The sequence below is a fragment of the Palaemon carinicauda genome, chromosome 18, assembly GCF_036898095.1.
Source record: "Palaemon carinicauda isolate YSFRI2023 chromosome 18, ASM3689809v2, whole genome shotgun sequence".
NCBI classification, from domain to species: domain Eukaryota; kingdom Metazoa; phylum Arthropoda; class Malacostraca; order Decapoda; family Palaemonidae; genus Palaemon; species Palaemon carinicauda.
In genome coordinates this window covers 59863011-59882108 of record NC_090742.1, presented here as the reverse complement: position 1 = coordinate 59882108, position 19098 = coordinate 59863011, and the positions used below count along the sequence as shown (strand labels likewise).

At 36.5% G+C, this 19098-nt stretch overlaps 1 protein-coding gene across 5 annotated transcripts in view; it reads left to right on the top strand.

Moving 5' to 3' along the window:
• Positions 1-5744: 5744 nt before the first annotated feature.
• The window catches only part of Snx6 (sorting nexin 6), a 55560-nt gene continuing 42206 nt past the window's right edge, over positions 5745-19098 (top strand). For 2 of the 5 annotated variants that reach the window (XM_068392375.1, XM_068392374.1), the window contains exons 1-4: positions 5745-5810; positions 13242-13286; positions 18720-18824; positions 18983-19093. In XM_068392375.1, coding sequence (XP_068248476.1) covers positions 5769-5810; positions 13242-13286; positions 18720-18824; positions 18983-19093 — 303 coding nt within the window. In that variant the 5' untranslated portion in view covers positions 5745-5768. Of the gene's footprint in view, positions 5825-5892; positions 5998-13241; positions 13287-18719; positions 18825-18982; positions 19094-19098 lie in introns of those variants that run through there. The other 3 variants (XM_068392378.1, XM_068392377.1, XM_068392376.1) reach the window with 3 other exon arrangements.

The window sequence follows — 19098 nt, the reverse complement described above, 5'->3', positions numbered from 1 at the left end:
AATAATAATAATGTAAACGCAAGATAGTCCACTATTGTAAACTGCACACGTAGGATTATATTTTTTTCCCATTTTTTAAAAATAAATTCATGAGTTTATAAGTCTTACCAAGTACAGAAATCTATTTAGGCTTCGTGTTTGATATCCTAAAGGTATTATTGATTATAAGCCGACTTTTATGAGTAGGCCTAAAGGAACTTTGGTTTGCAAGTTTGCAAGGGATAGTATTATTATTATTATTATTATTATTATTATTATTATTATTATTATTATTACAAGCTAGGGTATAACCCTAGTTGGAAAAGCGGGATGCTATAAGCCCTAGGGCTCCAACAGGGAAAAATAGCCCAGTGAGAAAAGAAAACCAGGGAATAAACAAGCTACAAAAGAAGGAAAATACTGAATAGCTCGACGAGTCAATACTCATCTTACGAGAGTGAAACCAACAATAAGATAATTATCCAAAATCTCTCTCTCTCTCTCTCTCTCTCTCTCTCTCTCTCTCTCATTCATAATGCTCCTTCAGTATATTAAGGTTCCGGAAGCAGTGTTGCCAGATGGGTTAGTCTTAAAAATCCCCAGAAATGATAAAAAAAAATCCCCAAAACGACCCAAAAATCCCCATTTCCACAAATATATTCTCTTCTGATCATGTAGGCTTTGCTATTATAGAAAGTACTCGCTATATTTTATATAAATACAAGTAAACTAATTGCAACAATATAAAGACTTTCTCATCTCTGTTTCTTCATAGAAACTTGTACCGAATATCCCCATCAGACACCCAAAAATCCCCAAATCTAGGGATAAATTTCCGTATCTGGCAACGTGTCCGGAAGTCTCTCTCTCTCTCTCTCTCTCTCTCTCTCTCTCTCTCTCGAATTCCCCACACCCTTACAACCTCATGAGTCACTATTAACTGATTTTAGATCGGCGCAGTTCATTCATTATTGTTAATTGTAATCTCCCCCATATTTCTTTAAATCTTATTCGCCCTTCTTTCTTTCAATCAGCCATTTTTCTTCCATTCTTTATTGATATGATTCACTATAACCATTTCATGGTCTTTCTTATGTCTCACTTCACTATGGTTTCATAGTATGTTATCTGTCTCACTATAGCCATTTCATAGTCTTTGTTATGTCTCACTATAGCCATTTCATAGTATGTTATCTGTCTCACTATAGCCATTTCATAGTCTTTGTTATGTCTCACTATAGCCATTTCATAGTATGTTATCTGTCTCACTATAGCCATTTCATAGTCTTTATGTCTCACTATAGTCATTTCATAGTATGTTATCTGTCTCACTATAGCCATTTCATAGTCTTTGTTATGTCTCACTATAGCCATTTCATAGTATGTTATCTGTCTCACTATAGCCATTTCATAGTCTTTGTTATGTCTCACTATAGCCATTTCATAGTTTGTAATGTCTCACTATAGCCATTTCACAGTCTTTGTTATGTCTCACTATAGCCATTTCGTACCATTGGTCTAATTGTTATATCTCTAGTTGATATGATTTTCTCCTTTTTACTGTCATTATATATATATATATATATATATCCCCTTCTTTTTACAAGTAGATTTATTATTATTTTCATTATCATCTCTTCCATTATCTTACTTTAGTATCGACCATCTATTCATTCCTAGTTATTCCACGCAAGTTTTGATCTATTTTAATGTTTATTTCCTTATCTTAGAATATTTTATATTTTTATTTCATTACCAGTCTAGTTTATATGCTATTCTCTTAATTTCCTTTCCTTTCTGAGCTACTTTCCCTGTTGGAGTCCTTGGGCTTGTAGCATTCTGCTTTTCCAGCCAGGATTCTATTTTGGTTATTATTATTATTATTATTATTATTATTATTATTATTATTATTATTATTATTATTATTATTATTATTATTATTATTATTATTATTATTATAACTTGCTAAGCTACAACCCTAGTTGGAAAAGCATGATGCTATAACCCCAGGGGCTCCAACAGGGAAAATAGCTCAGTGAGGAACGGAAATAAGGAAATAAACTACGAGAAAAATAATGAACAATATAAAATTTATCAAGAACATTAATATTAAAATAGATCTTCCAGTTATAGACTATGAAAACTTAAATAAGTAAGAGGAAGAGAAATAAGATAGAAAAGTGTGCGCGAGTGTACCCTGAAAGCAAGAGAACTCTACCCCTAGACAGTGGAAGACCATGGTACATAGGCTATGGCACTATACAAGATTGGTGAACAACGGGTTGAATTTGGAGTGTCCTCTTAGAAGAGCTGCTCACCATAGCTAAAGAGTTTTTTCTACCCTTACCAAGAGGAAAGTAGCTACTGAACTATTATAGTGCAGCAGTTAACCTCTTGAGTAAAGAATTGCTTGGTAATCCAAGTGTTGTCAAGTGTATGAGGACGGAGGAGAATGTGGAAAGAATAGGCCAGACTATTCTGAGTATATGAAGGCAAAACTAATGAGCCGTAACCAGAGATAGATCCAATGTAGTACTCCCTGACCAGTCAAATGACCTAATAACTCTCTAGCGGTAGTATTTCAACGGGTGGTTGGTGGTGCCCTAGCCAGCCTGTGATTTTAAATACGTTGCATGCAGAGATAGCAGTGAAGTATCTGTTAAAATTTTCCTCTTATACCACTAGAATAAAATTTGTGTACTTATAGAACAAACTTATACTAGTAATAACTGTAAAAATATTAGTTGAAACCGTTTAAAACCGCAAAAGACTCGCACGTTAACTGTTAAAAGGAAAATATTCGTGTGCAATATACCTAGACCGTGTCTTGTGGTGGTCACGTGATCTTAATTACAGTTGCATGAGAGAGAGAGAGAGAGAGAGAGAGAGAGAGAGAGAGAGAGCAGCTGCAAACAAAATTGCTCTCACTGCTTTTAACAAATTTAAGTCAACCGACTGAACTGGAGAGAGAGAGAGAGAGAGAGAGAGAGAGAGAGAGAGCAGCTGCAAACAAAATTGCTCTCACTGCTTTTAACAAATTTAAGTCAACCGACTGAACTGGAGAGAGAGAGAGAGAGAGAGAGAGAGAGAGAGAGAGAGCAGCTGCAAACAAAATTGCTCTCACTGCTTTTAACAAATTTAAGTCAACCGACTGAACTGGAGAGAGAGAGAGAGAGAGAGAGAGAGAGAGAGAGAGAGCAGCTGCAAACAAAATTGCTCTCACTATGCTTTTAACAAATTTGACACAACGGATTGAACTGGAGAGAGAGAGAGAGAGAGAGAGAGAGAGAGAGAGAGACGAGAACGCTGCAGTATTTCACGATTATGACGTATGATTGAAGCTTTTGTTTGATAACGTTATAATAAGCTTTTATGAACCTATGTTAATTAAATTTATTTTGCTCAGATATTAAGCGTGAAAGACAATAAAATTCGACTGATGTAGGATAATTCCTAATAAAACAGAAAACCAAAAAGTTATTTAGAAAAATAATTACCAAAAATTATAATGGTTTTAATTGTATTTCAAAATATCCAAACGATTATAGAAGACTACTGTAGGATCTGAATAAAATATCAAAATATTTTCACGTTTTAAACTAAAACGCAAAAAACAAGAATTTAGTCACATAATTCATTTATATGAAACTAAATTCAGTTATTCAGTTCACGTCATGAATAAATCCTTCATTCAGCTAGCCTGATCTTCATTCTCGGTCATGGGTAAAATGAACAGAGAGCACACAGTACGGGAAGGGAATTAAACGAGAGACAATTATGCTATTATGGAACAGTCTCTCGATTACATAGTCCGTTGGTCTCAAGTTCACTCAGTTCTAATACACACACTGTTTTATATTTTTTAGCTTAAAAATTCAATTGTAAAACTAGAAAAACATTGAGAATACAGACCCCCAACCATTCGAGTTTATTTCTCGAAGCCAGCTTGCCTTTCCCAGAATCAATTTAGACCGTAGTTGTATATTTCGGTCGACCTTTTGCTCGGCCTTGACCTTTGACCTTGGAACCTTCAAAATTAATTCCACTTCCACTTCTCAACATAACAATTCTTCCCTGAAAGTTCCACTACACTTTGAGTAAAATTGTGGCAAGGAACTTGTTCACAAACAAACAATTGGACAAACGGGGGGGGGGGGGAGTATAACCCCCTCCCAATTTCGTTGGCGGAGGTGATCATCAAAATAATAAAATTCATCCTCTTAATGTGTGTATGTCTTGAATTAACATCAGACTCAAAACTTTTGTATTGCATACACATTCACAGTTAACGTGCATGGGAATATTCCGTTTGTATTAACTATAATTTATCCTTCCAAACAAACGTAGAATTTAACAAACTGAAGTTTGGGTATAATATTGAAAAACTTCTAATATCATAGTGCCATAGCCTCTGTACCATGGTCTTCCACTGTCTTGGGTTAGAGTTCTCTTGCTTGAGGGTACACTCAGACATATTGTTCTATCTAATTTCTCTTCCTCTTGTTTTGTTAGTTGTTTTATAATGTATATTGGAAATATTTATTTTAATGTTGTTACTGTTGTTTCTTAAAATATTCTATTTTAATTGTTAATTACTTCTCTTATTTCCTTGTTTCCTTTCCTCACTGGGCTATTTTCCCTGTTGGAGCCCCTGGGCTTATAGCATCCTGCTTTTCCAACTAGGGTTGTAACTTAACAAGCAATAATAATAAGGCTATGCAGCATGAATAACACAATTATGCTTTCATTTTACCAAATTGTCTACATTTTTTTTCCAACTAGGGTTGTAACTTAACAAGCAATAATAATAAGGCTATGCAGCATGAATAACACAATTATGCTTTCATTTTACCAAATGTTCTACATTTCAATTAATATATAGTAAACAAAACAATGAAAGCTTTAGTGTACGAAATTTTGGCTCATACTTGTATGTGACATGTGAATGGGCCACAGTTAATAAGTCCCACTTTTGATTCGTTTAAATAGATTAACCAATCATCTTCATATCCTGAATCTTGGCTTTTCCTTTCCAAATTCCTCTCTTGGTGTCTAGTCTAATGATATTGCAAGCAATTTAAATCTTATATAGAAATTATATAGAATTAAAGTAATTATTTGTCATCAATTTAAAATAAACAGTCAAAGAGAAGAAGAAGAATATGAAGTAAACTTCCTAAATGTAAGAATCAGGTGACCGGCATTACTTAGAATCGAATAGTCTATCTGAACTTCTATAAGGTACATGGCTCGATGCTCTTTTGTTTTCCTTCTCTTATCATCATATGATGACTATTTTGGACTTTTTTAGAGCTAATTGTATTTATAATATACTTCAGTGAAGGATATTATCGAATTAATATTTATTGAAATAAGAAAGATGTCGTTAATAAATGATAAATTAGTAAATAGTACAACAGTAGATGTGTTGTGACATCTATAGAAATCCAATTCTTTCGAAGCGCTATTTGTATTTATATTATATATGTTAATGTCATTATTGAACAGCCAATTAATGATTATTGAATGAGTAATTAAGAAATTGAGAGAAAGCGTTGTTAATAAAGAGTGAAATAGTAAAAATAGAGTAATCCGTATTCTATAAGATGCAAATCTATATTTAGAAGCGTTATTTGTATTTATATTATATATGTAAATTGTCATTATTGAACTGATAATTAATAAAATAAGAAAATAAGTCTTTTAAGAAACAATAATCTAGATAATAATAAATAGTGTATCATAGCATCTATAGGATCCAATTCCCTATTTCGAACTTTGACACTTCTATGATGATTCCGTCATTTATAGTTGTTTTTGCAGCCATGATGGTAGGCGTTGCTGTGTACTTTTCTCCGTTTTGGTTTATTCAGTGAAGGATAAAACTTTCCCAAAGTAGTTTTGTGAATTAAAGTGTGTATTTTCAGCAGACTGAATCGTGTGTAGGAGAATTCAGCCGTCATTTTAAGGCTGTTATGCTGAATACACAGGTCTAAGATGGGGTTGCTATTTTGGATGGTCAGAATTTGTTTAATTAATTGTCCAGTGTTATGTTAATGTGGTTATTATTTTTATAAGATGATTAAATTGGTCATTTATTAATATAGTTAGTTTATTTAGCAATTATTTGTGCATTTAATTCTGATCAATGACTATTATATTTACGTAGCAAATTTTCATGTAATTCTTATGAGAAAACTTGAATTATTAGTTTTATAAGATAATTAATTTGGTCATTTATTAATCTAGTTTATTTATATAGCACATATTTGTGCATTTAGACCTTATTAATGTGACTATATTTTATTTACGTAGCAAATTTTCATATAATTCTTACGAGGAAACGAAGTTTAAGTAAGGAAATTTAATTGTTTTAATGTAGGCTAACTTAAACGTTCTAAATTAGCCTATATTAATCCAATTTCCCCTAATAGTAGGCTATAGTTATAGTAGGTTGTATATTATAGTCTTGAGTAAATTCTAGCCCTATCTCTGTGGTCTACGTAGGCCTGAGTTTCTAGAAGAATTTCAATTGTCAAATTATCTGAAATGGTCATTAAATTACACCACAGTAGATCTATCAGATATGCATTCGTTAATCATGAAGCCATATGAATTCTTAAAGTCGGTTCTTCGAGATCCAAATGACGTTGAAATTAAACGTGAGCCCTATACCGAAGTGTGAGGATGAGTGTGGGAAGTCCTTTTCTGCGTCAAACTATCCTTTCGATAGAATCTTTGAAGTCGTTAGGAAGGGGAAAAAAAAAGGAAATTGCAAGAGATAGAAATAGGAAAAATTCCAGAAACATTGAATGGGTCTTTAGCCTAAGTAAGATCAAGTAAATTTTTTTTTTGTATCAGTATTCTCAATCATCTTATTTTCTTTATCCATATTCACTGTGGGAAACAGAGTTTTTAGTATCTTGACGTTCAATGTGGTTATTTGAGAAGGAATTTTGATGTATTGAAATCTGACGTCAAAGTATAAATTTGGGTTGTATGTATGACGACGGCCATGCCCCATAACATCCTTATTTTTAACTCTATTGCTAAATAACCCCATTATCAACCCTATTGCTAATATTACGATAGACTAAGGGAGGTCACAGGTGTCCGTTAGCTCTCGTCATCTAAGTAGGTAAGGACGTGGCTTGTAGGTTAGGTTAGGTGAGGGGAAGTTTAGGTTAGGTGGTTTTCTGTGCATGCCGGAAGATTTGTCCGTCATTATACAAAGGGTCTATAGATTGTGGTTATTTGATATTTCATGTTTAAATGCGTCTAAGTTCCAAACTATTGGCCTTGGTTAAATATCTATGCTAGGCTAGCCTATTTGAATTTGGGCTACTTTTTAGAACCTATGGCTAAGCTGCACTTCACTTTTTTAGATAAATGTGAAAAAGTGTCTCTCTACTGTGTACTCTCCAGGAAACACATGTTTATCCAGACTGTCTTTCTCCTGATTTGAAAGATTTTGTCGTTCCAAATTCGGTTTTGTCCAATATTATAGCGATGATCAATATGAAGTGCTTATTATATGCTACTGATAGGGGGTGTACTAAATTTATATATTAGGTCAAATGGTAATTTCATTCATAGAATTAACCCATTCATAGACATCTTGGTATGATTTTAGATTTTCATAAAATATTCCATCTTAAAAGGGAACATACCTGTAGTTCATAACTTGGGTAATGAATGTTTAGAACATATACATGGCATAAAATTTGAGTGAATAGAGGCAGGTAATTACAAGCGACATAATTTAAACCTGGACGGATGAAAGTTGCAGTCATGTTATGTGGCCCACCAAGAACAGGGACCCATGCAACTTTTTTCTTCTAGTGTTAGACGCAAAAACTGTGGATTATTGACTTCAGTTATAATATTGTAATAAATTGTACGAAAAGTGTGTGGAATATGCAAATGGACTCCATTGGGGATGTCGAGTGGCCCAAAGAATCTGGAATCCTTGCAGTCCTATCATGGCTTAATAAAGCACTGGGAAGCTCGAGATATAAAATCAAGCTTTGTGGCACCATAGGGGTAGTGTGCGAGAACACGATGACAAATGGGTTGAAAATATACTGTTTTTACTGGTATTAAACCTGTGACATTTGATTTATATACTGGGCATTAAGAAGGAAGGAGGAAGAGAATAGATTATTTTAGTATTGCTTTGTGATAGAGTGAAGAATTAAGGAAAAGAAGTACCGAGATCACTGACTGTATGGGCATGTAGTAAGGATTGATGAGGACGGTAGGGCGGAGACCTTTTTATGGGTGGAATGTAAAGCCGCAGATAAAGAATTATTTAGCATTATAAAGGAGGAGGATTTTGTGAAAAGTTTTGGTCGGGGAAGATGCTCACGTTAGAAATATTTGAATGATTATCAGGGCAAATGAAGTAATAGTCAAGCACTATCAATGGGAGTGAAGAATTACAGAACTCAGGGTATAGGTACCGAGTCTTATCTGACCAGTCCCATAACCTTTTCCTAACAGCCAAAACATTTTATGTTGAGAGAGTGCTTCCTGACCAGGATCAGGCACCAATATTCTAGCGTTAAGGGTATTGTTATCTTTGTATGATGCCATACTTGTTGCCTATTGGGGCAGAAGGGTCACTGCTTTTTTGAAACGTACATTTTACTTCATTTTGTGTTTTGCTTTAATCATCCTAGAGTGCTTTTGCACACTAGTATGTCGCAATCTTTCACTTTTATCATAATTGGATCTTGCTGTAGATATGAGCAATTATTTAGTTTTTTCAAAAAGGAGATTCTCAGTTGAGAAATCGGGATTTTAGGGTATGCACATTATATTACTGTAGGCTACGATGAGTGAAGTATGGTAGCAATGATCGTAAAATGTTTGTTTTGCAAAGGAGAATGCTGGATAAACATGTATTCCTGGACAATTCACAAAATACAGATCTTGCTTTCACCAAGTAGTGCAACAGTTGGCTTTCCACTTTACAAATTTAGCTTTGTATTATTGCACTAGCCTAACTGAACCTAACCTAATTCATGTGACGTATCATTATGGTTAGACCTTGATTACTTCCGTATTGGCCTTTATTCTCCTTCAAAGAAGGACTTGCCCTTATATCGCTCTTAAGCAATTAGAGACGACATTATGGGAACCAAACTCGAGACATTTCCTAACGAGCTGGTGCTTAGATATAAACTACAGTGTTTAAAAATTAAGAGGATAGTACTTACTGGAAAGATAATGGATTGGAAGATTGGAAGTTATAGTAAGAATACTGATATATAGCTGAGAAAAACAAAACATTGGATTAAGGTGCTTGAGTGCGCACAATCACACAAGTTGATCAGAATATCGTGGCAAGATGTCTCTTGTACTAATAGTCAAAGTTTAGTTTTTGTTTCATTTTCTTTTACAGTAAAATTGTTTTTGGTTTCTTGAAAATTTATCGATTCTCAATGGACATTATGAAGAAGATGAGAAAAGCAGTTGATTTGCTAATGAGAATACAAAGTGTTTAAACATTAGATGAGGGACGTTATTGCTTGTGAATAACCAATTACTATTGGTTTTGATAAATATATTTGTGAAGTTTGAAATATCGACATAAGCATGTTTTCACTGTACAGTATATCAATTCAGGGCGTGGGGGCTAAATTTATAAATATCAGTGTGTAATGTTGTAGGATGTGTAGATCAGTATCTCTTAGGGAACAACTAACCGTTATCATTTACATCTGCTTTTATAATTCCTATTTGTTGGCTAAACTAATCTGCAGCCTCATGTTTATTATATCATATAAATTTATTTTAATAACTGACATTTAAAATTTTGGGTAACAAAAATAATTTTGGCTACCATTTTAACGTATTGAATCCTACTTAAACACCTTTTTAAGGGAAAAAAAGAGAGAATAAAATCCATAACACAGTTGTCGATGTGACGCACAATTTTAGTTATTGCATGTTTTTAATTGTATATCTACGAAAGTTTATTCAACCTTGTAATTCACCAAGTGACTTTACCAAGCAGCAGAAAAGTTGATTTCATTGTGACGGAACTGAGCATATGCAAGCTATAGAAAGTTGTTTTCCATTTTCCATCAACGGTTTTAGACCTCATGCCAGAAAGTTGAAGTTATCAGGACAGTGGAAGCAAAGATTGCTAATAAATTAAAACACCTTCCAAAAGGTAGGAAAGAGTGAGATGATATTGAAAAGTAGATTAAATTCTTATCTGTAAAGATAGTTGTTCCTACACGATTAAAAACCCGAGTCCTTTGATTAGGAGATTGATTCTAGCGCAGCTGGAACTTGGCTGTTTAGCTTTTGACGATGTTTTGGCAGTACAGTAGCCAGTAGCCAGTGCCCGGGCAGGTCAGGAAAATGCAGCATTTTCATGAGTGACAGAGCGGAAGAGCCTCATACTTTGTTCACTTCATGCAGGGAGGCATGTATGCAGCTTAAATTCGCTCTGCAAGGAATGTATGGAATGGTCATCCTTCCGATGGCATGTGTATGACAGGAGGTGAAAGAAGACGGCACGATTCTTCCCTCTCGGGCTCATCGTCGAGCTTGAAGAAATTGACTAAACCTGTTCTTTCCATCTCTGGTTCTCTGCCCTCTAACCCATCACCGTCGGTCTCTTCTGGAGCCAAGACTTGGAGGATTGGTGGCAATTTAATACCTGGACAAGTTATGAGGCAGAGAGACTCGTTTGTTTCCTTAGTGAAACAGGTGAGCTTTTCCCTCGAGGAGCCCCTTAATAGTAATTTGCTGACAGTTGATGACACTCTGCTCTGCCTTTGGGCTTTCCCAGGACTAAAAGGTACCCCCTATCCGTTTAAGGGGATCGAGACGACATCTTATGACTGACTTGTCTGAACTCGAGCGACCAGTTAACATTCTGTCCTCGACAGAGTTGGTATCAGAAGGAACAAGCCATAGTTCTTCCAGTAATGATAAATGCACTTGCTCTTGCAAGACTTTGGAGCAGTACATACCCTCACCTACTAATGTGTGTTCTTGTGAGCTCTATGCTCAGAGGTGCAGGCTATGCTCCCAAAAAGTGCTATAGAAGAAGTCCGGAACGGATTTCTGGGCGGCTTCTGCGATCTGTTTCTAGTTGAGAAAACCTTGGGGTTGTATACCTGTAATGGACCTAGCAGCCCTGAATGAGTTCATCGACCATCTCAGGATGATATATCTCAAAATGTTCAAACTTGTGATAAGGACGAATGATTTTATGATCTCACGAGATCTGGCTTTCTTCCAGATCCCTATAAATTATTCTTCCTGAAAGTATCTACGCTTTGTCCTTGGAAGTAAAGTTTTCCAGTTTAATGATCTTTGCTGCCTGCTGTCCATGGCATCTCGGGTATTCATTCTAGTATTTACGTTGGTGTCAGCATGGGGTCATGCTAATGGGGTTATATGTGATTCGGTATCTGGACAACTGGATGATACTGCTAGACTCACTGTCCCAACTTTGTCATCATTTACAGACTTCTTTCATTTTGTCACGATCTGGGGATTGTGACGAATCTAGAGAAGGATGGATATGTACAGGCAAATCCATCAAATTTTTTATGCCGTAATTAACAGACTGACTAGTGTAAGAAAAGAGATTTTGTAACAGCCTTTGTTTCCTGGGCCATGAACCTGACAGTACATTTGATCCAAGTTTGCCAGGTGTATAGGATACGATTCTTTACACCTTATCAGGTCCGAGATCAGCAATCCTTGGATTTTAGCCAACCAGTTTGGTAAAAGTATTTCCTATCACTTAAGGATGAGTCTCCTAACTAGAAGGCGAAGATTTAAATACGTGTAGGAACAAATCAAATTTAAAAGTAATTTGTATTTTTCCTAACTATACAAACTTGAGTGTTTTTTAACCTCCCGTCATCACCTCCCTGAAAGTCCGAGATGACCTCTAAATGACTGTTCAACATACCGGCAAGGGGCGGAGCTTCACCGCCACCTGGCAGTAACTACCACCTACCAACACCTTGTTATAAGTTGAACGGCTGAGTTCCATCTGTACTAGAATCAATCTTCCAATAAAGGACTCTGGTTTCTGTAGTTAAGAATAATAAGAATTTTAAATATATATATTTTCGTTATTTATTGTAGTAAAAACACTCAAGTTCTAACCGTCATTTACCCCAAAACGTTTGTCTTTACAGGCTGCTTGATTAATTCTAGTGAAGTTATTGATTAGATTATGATATAAACAACTATCTGAGTTATCTGGAAGAAAATTAATGAAAGAATCCCCTGTTTAAGTATGTTTGGCTTCTATGTATCAAAAAGCCATTTAATGGGTTTTATGATATTTTAATTAGGTCATAGAAACAATACAGTTAAATGTACAGTACAGTTCAATTCATTGCACTGTTCGAAGAACTGTACATAATACATTTAATATTAACACACAGTGAAATACTACAGTGCAGTCAAAGCCTTTCAGACCTCTCTCAGAAGAAAAGGCACAGTTGCTGATGCATTAGATGGCCAAAAAATGATACCAAAACTATTCTGGTAGAATAGATTTAGTTTTAATAGTCTGTGGCAACTGCCAGTCAACCCAGTGTGGGTGCACTGTAGATAATTTAGTACTTAACGGTCTTTGAAGTGTTCTTTAGGCCCCTAGCTGCACTTACCTAATGCCCTTCAACTTACATCTTGCTGTCCAACCTCTTCTGAATTTTACTTCATAGTGGAACCGCAGGGTATTCACCATGTCGTCCTTGGGCACTGTTAGATCACATGCCCCAATGTTGGCTTTATATCATAAATTCAATCTAAATCAAACTGTTGGTCAACATAGGTTTTTTTCTTACCTAAGATGAGAATGTTAAAGACCTCTTTGTGGTCATTGGTTCGGATGGTAATAACATTGTCCTAAGTCTGTTTATGTTTGACAGAGGTTTCACTCAGTGGCTCAAGTTTAGTCAACTTTTCAATCTTGTACCCAAGATATTCTTACCCATCTTGTTTATATCCGGTCACGCACATTGGCTTTAAAGAAAGAAACCCAGTATATATTGCTTTAGCTTTGTGGGAAACTTTACTTTTCACATTCAGCATTTAGTCTTTTATTGAGAAAGGACAATCACATTTGTAGTTCACAATCAAATCTGTAATGTAAAGTACGATAGTAATATGCTCAGCTTCCTTTTCACAGTGAAATCAACTGTTCTAGTATTCCTAAAACCTCTTTGATTGCTGGCTTTGTTTTGACCCAACTATAATTAGATTTTGTGCTTCAGGACGGAATGGAAGAAGTTCTTCATAGTGAAACTAACGGAACAAAGGTGAGTGTATTCATTTGTCAAGGTTTAAATTCCTTTCATAGTTTTATTTTAGGAGATATTTATATAATATTTGCAAGATTTGATTTTTTTATTTGCATATTTGATTAGCTTGAAGATCATGAATATTTATGAATATTAGAAAAGATTCTTTTTGCTGTTGTCAAGTAGAAAATTGTTAATTATTCCATTTTTAGGATATAGCCTCTCCTTTATTACAAAACATCCTTGCCTTTTTATTTTTAGGCAGAATATTCTGCAGATATAAGAACTTTTTTGCATGATTTGCTAATTCCTTTTAACCTTCTTACATACGGTACAGTACTTGAAAAACATATAAAACTAAACTGAAACATATGTCTTGATTTTGACTTTGAAGGGTAGGTTCAGAAAGACATTGTTATGTACCAAGTAAGTTTAAGATCATCTGGAAGTCAGTTTGATCCCGGCATTAATGTTGAAGACATTTTTGGTGGTGGTTTTGGAATCCTAATGAACTATACTCAATTTTTTTTAATGAGGCGCATTTGCACTGACTAGCAAGGTTGCCCTTTTTGCTCAGAAAAGTATCCTGCTAGCTGATTTGTTGGACAAGGTAATTCTAACCAATCAGCTAGTTGGAAACTTTTCCAAGCTAAAAGGGAACCCCTGAAAGGCAGTGCAAATACGCCTCATTAAAAGAAATTCAGTATAGTAAGCAGTTTGGTTTATGAGATGATTGTAGCATGTATGTTGTGTGTTAAAACTGCACAGATTAAACTAGTGGTTTTTTCTTCCCCCCTTCATTTTAATGACCATAGATATTTATCGACCATATTGAGGATATTGTAGCGCTATATTTATGGAGTTAGGCAATAGAGCGGCAGCCTACAGAGAAGGCAATTCTTGTATTTGAAGAGAATAGCCAAATCTTATTGAGTTACAATTATGTTTTTGTGTACACCTGTAATGCATGGGTACACAGTACTATAGTAAATGCAAGTAAAGGAAAGAACAGCACATTTTTGTATACCTGAAACACTTAAGATAAATCTTATTTGTTCATTACACCCATTAATCATGTGCTGACTTACTTATAACTGAAAATCTGGCGAAACTGACTTGTTCTGATGAAGAATGAAAAGACCCTCAGATAATGTGCGTTGCACTTTATTCCGTTATGCAATATCATAGCTCCGGAAGCTCATCAGTGTTACTCTCTTGGTCGCACATTCTTTTTGTGGTTTGTTTTATCTTTTATTTATAATTTTCTTGTTTCCATCTTTCTTTTCACTGTATGTTCTGTCCATTTTATTAATTTATTTTTTCTTCTGTAACATATTCTTTGTGTTATCTAGTCAAAAACCAACACTTTGCCCTTACTCTCAAGAGGCTACTGTCTGTATATTATGGTTTTATTTGCGAGTTATTTTAATTTAATTTCATTTTGGGTAATTTATTTCTATTTTTTCTGGTTTATTTTTGGGTTTAATTACTTTACTTGCAACTCTAAAATGGTTTCTCTTGTTATTCTGTATTGTTAGGGTAAGTTTCATGAAAGGCTTCAGTTACGTTTTACAATTACAGTAGTTCTTATTGACTATTACTGTATTATTTCAAACGTGTTTTCAGTTTAATTTCATGCTATATCGATGCATTTGTAATTGTGTAAATACAGTATATGAGTTTTGTTTTCCTTTGGTTATACTGTAATACTGTATATTCAACTTTGAGTGTGTCGAGAGCTTGGACAGTTATAATGTTGATTCATTTAGGCTCCTATATTGTTGGTTATTCTGTTTCCCTGCCCATCCTTACAGCCTTGCTTCATTGGATGGGTGAAGGTTTGCCTATTCAGGTTTATAACTTCTCTATGGTATGACTACATCAGAATCCTTATCTCTCTTTATCATCTTGTTGAAGCCAGAAATGCTTACCACTCCAAAAGTGCATGACTGCAAGAATTGACTGTCGATTAATTATTTTTCCATGCCCAGAAAGAGAGGATCTCTTACGCTCTGGAAATGTGTTTTAATGCCTCTTTTGGTTTAGTTGTGGAACTATATCTCTACAATTTTCCGTTCCCTCATGCAGCGTATAGCCTCTAATAATGCCTCGGTTCACATGATGCCAGTTCCCTTTGTGAAGATTGAGGTAAAGCATTCTTTGACTGTCCAACCCTTGTTTTTGCTGGTCTAAGTGGGGGTAGGTAATCTGCAGAGATCTACATCCTCCATGGTTCTTAATACAATGGAATAGGATAGAGTCCCATCAGAAAATACCTCCCACTTAAGGAAAGTCTCCCCATATAAAAAAAGTAGAAATTTTTATCCTCATAGGAACAAATGAATTGTTTTATATGAGGATGTATTTTTTTTAAACTTTACAAACTTAAAATCTTTTATCATAATCCAACTTAATAAACCTGCATTTTCCTCCTGTATCTGTAGGGAAGAATAATGTAAGTCGATAGGTAGGAATGAGGACTTCCTCTTCATTGTAGCACCTGGAGATTGCTGTAGACTGTTGTTGAGTTGTCATGAAATGACGATTGTGAAAAATTAATTTGTTCCGACACGAATGCAAACCCTCAGCGAAGCGGGAACTCGGCTTTCAGAATTTATAACGAGGGGTAAGTAGTTACTGGTGGGTGGCGGGTACCCCCCTACCCCCACAAGCATACTGAGTAGCCATTTTATCTTTAGCTACAGAGCAGTATGCACATACTCTGCTTGACAAAGCTTGACTGTTTTTGTAATTCATTATTCTTCTTCTTCTGCTGTGCCTTCCTTGTCTGCCACCCCACCTGTAGAAGGAGCACTGGATGTGACACCTGCTTATGAGTGCCTGCTTGCCGAAGGAAGAAATCCCCGATCCTCCCCTTTTTGTGGTGTCGCTGCTGGCGGTAAGAAAATCCTTGACATTGACATCTGGCAAGGGAAGAAGTTTCCATGCTCTCCTTCTCCCAGTCCTGTATCTTGACCTTGCCCTCTTCTGCTGAGTGTTCAGACAATGCTCCCCTACCAAAGATGGAGAGGAAAGCCCAACGTACAGTGTCTCATCAGACTTTGTCCGAACCCTTTAAATGTTTGCGGGAGAAGGGTGTTGCAGTACCACTCAACTCGCCAATCTGCGGAAAGATGAGATGGTACAAGGCACAGGTGCTTCAACTCTTGCTCAGGCAACAAGTATGCAGCCCCGTTCTAATACTCGCACCATCGGCTTGGATGATGGTGGTGGTTTTCATTTTCTTCCTCCTCCTTTGGACAGCGATACTTCCAGGACGACAACTCATCACTGAGGACGAGAGATGTCACGTGAATGAGAGTTATGAGATTATGGTAGACGACATCGCCAACAAGATTCGCACACACGATCCCCACGAGATAGGTCTCCATGCTCATGATCATCTTCACATGCATGATCCTCATGTGTTAGGCCTCCACACATACGATCACCTTCACTGGCATGATCGCTTCACAGTAGTTCTTCACATGCACGATCCTCACAGGAAATGTCTCCATGCACACGCAGTGTCTATCAGATACAAAGCCCCATGATCTAGTACTCTGTGTCAGGTCTCCATATGCAAGATCATGCTCAACATCTTCATACGCACAGTCTCTACACCTTATGCTCTCCATGCATATACGATAAACACGCAAAGATTCCACACGCAGTCTCCACGTTCAAGGCCTTCATCCGGTAGCTCACCTGCAGTAAGGTCATCACCTTCGTGCTTTCCTAGATCCAGGTTTTCACGCACAGAGTCTTCACGTGCTAACACACCTCATTATTGTTACCATAGTGCAAGGTCTTCATGTACTCAGTTATTTCTCAACTGCTGGTCTTACGATTTCTTCATTCTGGAATATTTTGCAGTTATGACACAGTTTAGTGGTGTATCATGTGACTTGACTTCTAGAGATTTACCTAGTTATCTCAACATACGAGCCTGAGGATGACATTCCTCTACCTCTTTCCATCATATGAGGATTTTTTTTTAAGTAGTCTGTTTCACCCAGATCTCCCAACCAGAAACACCTTTCTCCCTAGTGTTCCATCCTGGCTAGAGAGAATCACCTACTTTCTTGGTTGGGCGGTGGGCTCAGGGGGAGGTTGTCCCATGTCCATACCAAAAATTCTTTAGAACATCACAGAGACTTTGTCCTTTATATTTACTTCAAGATGGAGATGGCGAGCAGTGTGCAAGCTTTAAGTAGATCTGAAAGATGCTTAATTTCAGATTCCAATTCACCTGTCTCACAAGAAGTATCTCTACTTCGTCCTTTGCTTTAGACTAACTACCGCTCTCCAGTTCATCCGAGTGTTCACACTCGTCTCGCCTTGGGTTGACACCAACGGCATATGTCTTGTACGATATCTGGAAGACTGGCTGATCCTGTCTTCCTATCGAAGGAAATTGTTTAGCACCGAGAAAGACTTCTTGCCTTTTGCCATGATCTGGGAATTCTGATCAAACTGGACCTTTGTCTTGGGCCCTAGCAGGGGAATAAGTCCCAGGGAATGCTGATAAACATGGCAACAAACTCAGGAAGGTAGCATAGTGTTTTTTCAACAAATAAGATGGACTGGATCTACAGTGGCATCAACTGATTGGACATTTCTCGGCTTTCGAGAATCTTATTCCTCAGGGGCGTCTCCATCAGCATTCCTTTCAATGGTGTTTGAAGTGTCACTGGTAAGCTGCCAACAATCCTTTCACCATCTTGTAGAATGAGAAGCAATACTGGACAATCTAGCCTTGTGGCTGAAAAATGACAATTACATTAAGAGGACTCCTCTGGATTGTCGTCCTAAAAAAAGGCAGCTCTTGACAGATAGATTGAAGGTAGGATGGTGCGCTCTCCTAAGGAATCAGACCTCCTCGAATTAGTGACCCAAGAAAGAAAAGGGACTCCACATCAACCTGTTGGGAGTATTGGCAGCACTCTTTTTGCTGCAAGCATTCCAACAGTGAATGTTGATAGCATTGATGAGCAATAACATGACAAGTGGCTTACGTCAACAGGCAGGGAGGTACTGTTTCACAAAACCTCTGCCAGTTGGCAAAACAGGGGCACACGTGGGCATTCAGCAATGCTGTGGAGCTGTCAACAATACTCATTTTGGGAAAGAGGAACGTAATCACTGACAAGTGCACTCACCAGGGACAAGTTTTAAGAGCAGAATGGTCCCCCCATTTTCAAGTGGCGAAGATACTTTTGACTTTGTGGGGTTTCTTGCCACCTGCTAGTAACGACCTTCTCCTAGTTATAACTTTTAACAGATTAGTTCTAGCTCAGCTGTAATCATAATTTTATTGGAGGACTTGGTTTTGTACATTTAGGAAAAATACAAATTACTTTTAAAAATTTGTAATTTCTATTCAAAAAGAATTTTAAAATGAGCTTTTAGTATCATCACTTCTTTAATGTCATTTCCTACTGTTTGCAGAGTGGGCGATCAGACACGGTGGACCTTAACGACAACTCTCTTCAGGTAGACATATCCGATGCATTGAGTGAGAGAGAGAAGGTGAAGTTTACTGTCCATACAAAGGTTAGTTCAGCATATCCATTTTCTGATGTGTTTGTTAAACTCTCTGAAATTTTTTCTTTTTTTGTTTTTGTGGAGTTTCTGACAAGGAAACTTGCTCAAACTTCAGAAGGTTACAGTAGTTCTCATAAATGTTAAGTTCATCTTTTCTTAAATTGCAGACCACGTTGCCTGATTATGTCAAGCCCGAGTTTTCGGTTGTCCGTCAACACGAAGAATTCATCTGGCTTCATGATCGCTTTGAAGAAAATGAAGACTATGCAGGGTATATTGTAAG